The following is a 1,577-nucleotide window of genomic DNA, read 5'->3' as shown; positions in this document are numbered from 1 at the left end:
ACAGACTACAAAGAGCTCCAAATTAGGAGGCGAGCAGAGCTGTTAATACATGCATCATCTGCTCAAGGGCACCAAGGGTCTTTGAGTTTGATTCAACTTCATGTACTATACATGAAGGAAATAGAGGAGCCGAGGATTCAATAGCAGGCCAGAGAGACGGATGATATGTTAATATTTGATTTGCTGATTAAACCTGACCTCTTGTGTCTTTCCTCTGTTTGCAGGTGTGTGCCATCGTAAGCCTCCTGCCGTCGGCCTCTTTAGCAGATCTGACATGTGAAGCTCTCCTTATGCTGTCAGGGAATGTCTCATGTAAGTTGAGGACAAACGCTGGATGGGTTTTTTATTTCAGCGGCGCATCTACAGCAGCAGTTACAAGCTCTTACAGGGTGGTTGTTCTCCGGTACAACCTGTGTATCCGACCTGCTCCACTGTTAGTAGACTTGCGAGATTGGATTGATTTTCAGTCTTTTTCCATTTCACGGCCGTAACAGCTAAATGTCAAACCCTCGTCCTCAGTCACAGCTTTCCCCTTGTGGGGCATCGGCAAACTGTCCTCCCGTATTGTCCCAGTTCCTTGTAGACCTCACCATTACAGTGATAGTTGGTGATTAAACACTTAAAACCGCAGCTCACGCCCAGAGAACACACACAGCCATGCATAAATACACAGGAATGATGCGCTTGTTATTTGCCCCAGGTTAGACTCATGAAGACGTCTCAGGTAGCTCGTTAAAAAAGGTAATAATAATGCTCTGTTGGCGTGGTGTCACCCTGAGCTATAGGCCTTTAAACTTTAGTTGGACCAAGTTTGAGAAAGTGTCAAGTAGTTCTACAGCTAATGGAGAGATAAATCAGTTCAGTGTTTAGAGAAGAGAGTTCATCAATTGTCTTATTTTGTCCAACCAAGAGTCCAAACCCTTTTAGGATGTAATAAAAAAAAGCAAATTCAAACATTGGAGTAGCAGGAAGCGCAGCATTTCTCATGGTTGTGTTTGATTGAACCAATAATAGACATGAAAATAACTAATCAGCCAGTTTAATATTTAAAAATATACATCCTGTCATAGATTCCACGTCCACAAGTAGTTTTTATGTGTGTATTGCGTAAAGCATATGCCACCCGGTCTCCACATAGCTTTGCGTATGTATAGGAGTCAACTGGAGCTCCATTCATTCCTATGGGAACCTCTGTGATATTCAATGTATTCGCGAAACTGCTTCTTTTGTTTATTCCAGTTCAGAATTTGCCACGCGTATATCTAAAAATTTTAAATACATTTCAGAGAGCTTGCGCTGCACATCAATAATCTGGAAAAGCTAATTAGCAGTTGCTTGACCTATTTGGCAGATTGCGTAAATGTGTAATAAAAAAAAAAAACTGGTTCAGCTCGATTAACACATGCGAGCTGTGTAATGCGTAAAATGCATGCGTAGTCAGATGTCTATCAATAAAATATCTCACAAAACTGGCTCCACGCCTGACAGGCCAACCTCCTAACTTATTTACCATCATGCACCATTGGTGCGTAGACCATAAAACTGGATGGTAAAAACAGATAAAATTTGCTTCTCTA

The 1,577-nt window shown here is 41.7% G+C and overlaps 1 protein-coding gene across 1 annotated transcript in view; it reads left to right on the top strand.

The window, feature by feature from the left end:
• Positions 1 to 233: 233 nt before the first annotated feature.
• Positions 234 to 1,577, top strand: part of LOC103371687 (corticotropin-releasing factor receptor 1) — a 104,733-nt gene continuing 103,389 nt past the window's right edge. Inside the window, exon 1 of the mRNA XM_008301096.1 lies at positions 234 to 312. Within this exon, the coding sequence (XP_008299318.1) occupies positions 291 to 312 (22 nt within the window). The 5' untranslated portion in view covers positions 234 to 290. The remainder of the gene's footprint in view (positions 313 to 1,577) is intronic.

This window comes from Stegastes partitus, unplaced genomic scaffold (assembly GCF_000690725.1).
Source record: "Stegastes partitus isolate 25-593 unplaced genomic scaffold, Stegastes_partitus-1.0.2 Scaffold1628, whole genome shotgun sequence".
NCBI lineage: Eukaryota > Metazoa > Chordata > Actinopteri > Pomacentridae > Stegastes > Stegastes partitus.
This window is presented reverse-complemented; position numbering and strand designations above follow the sequence as displayed.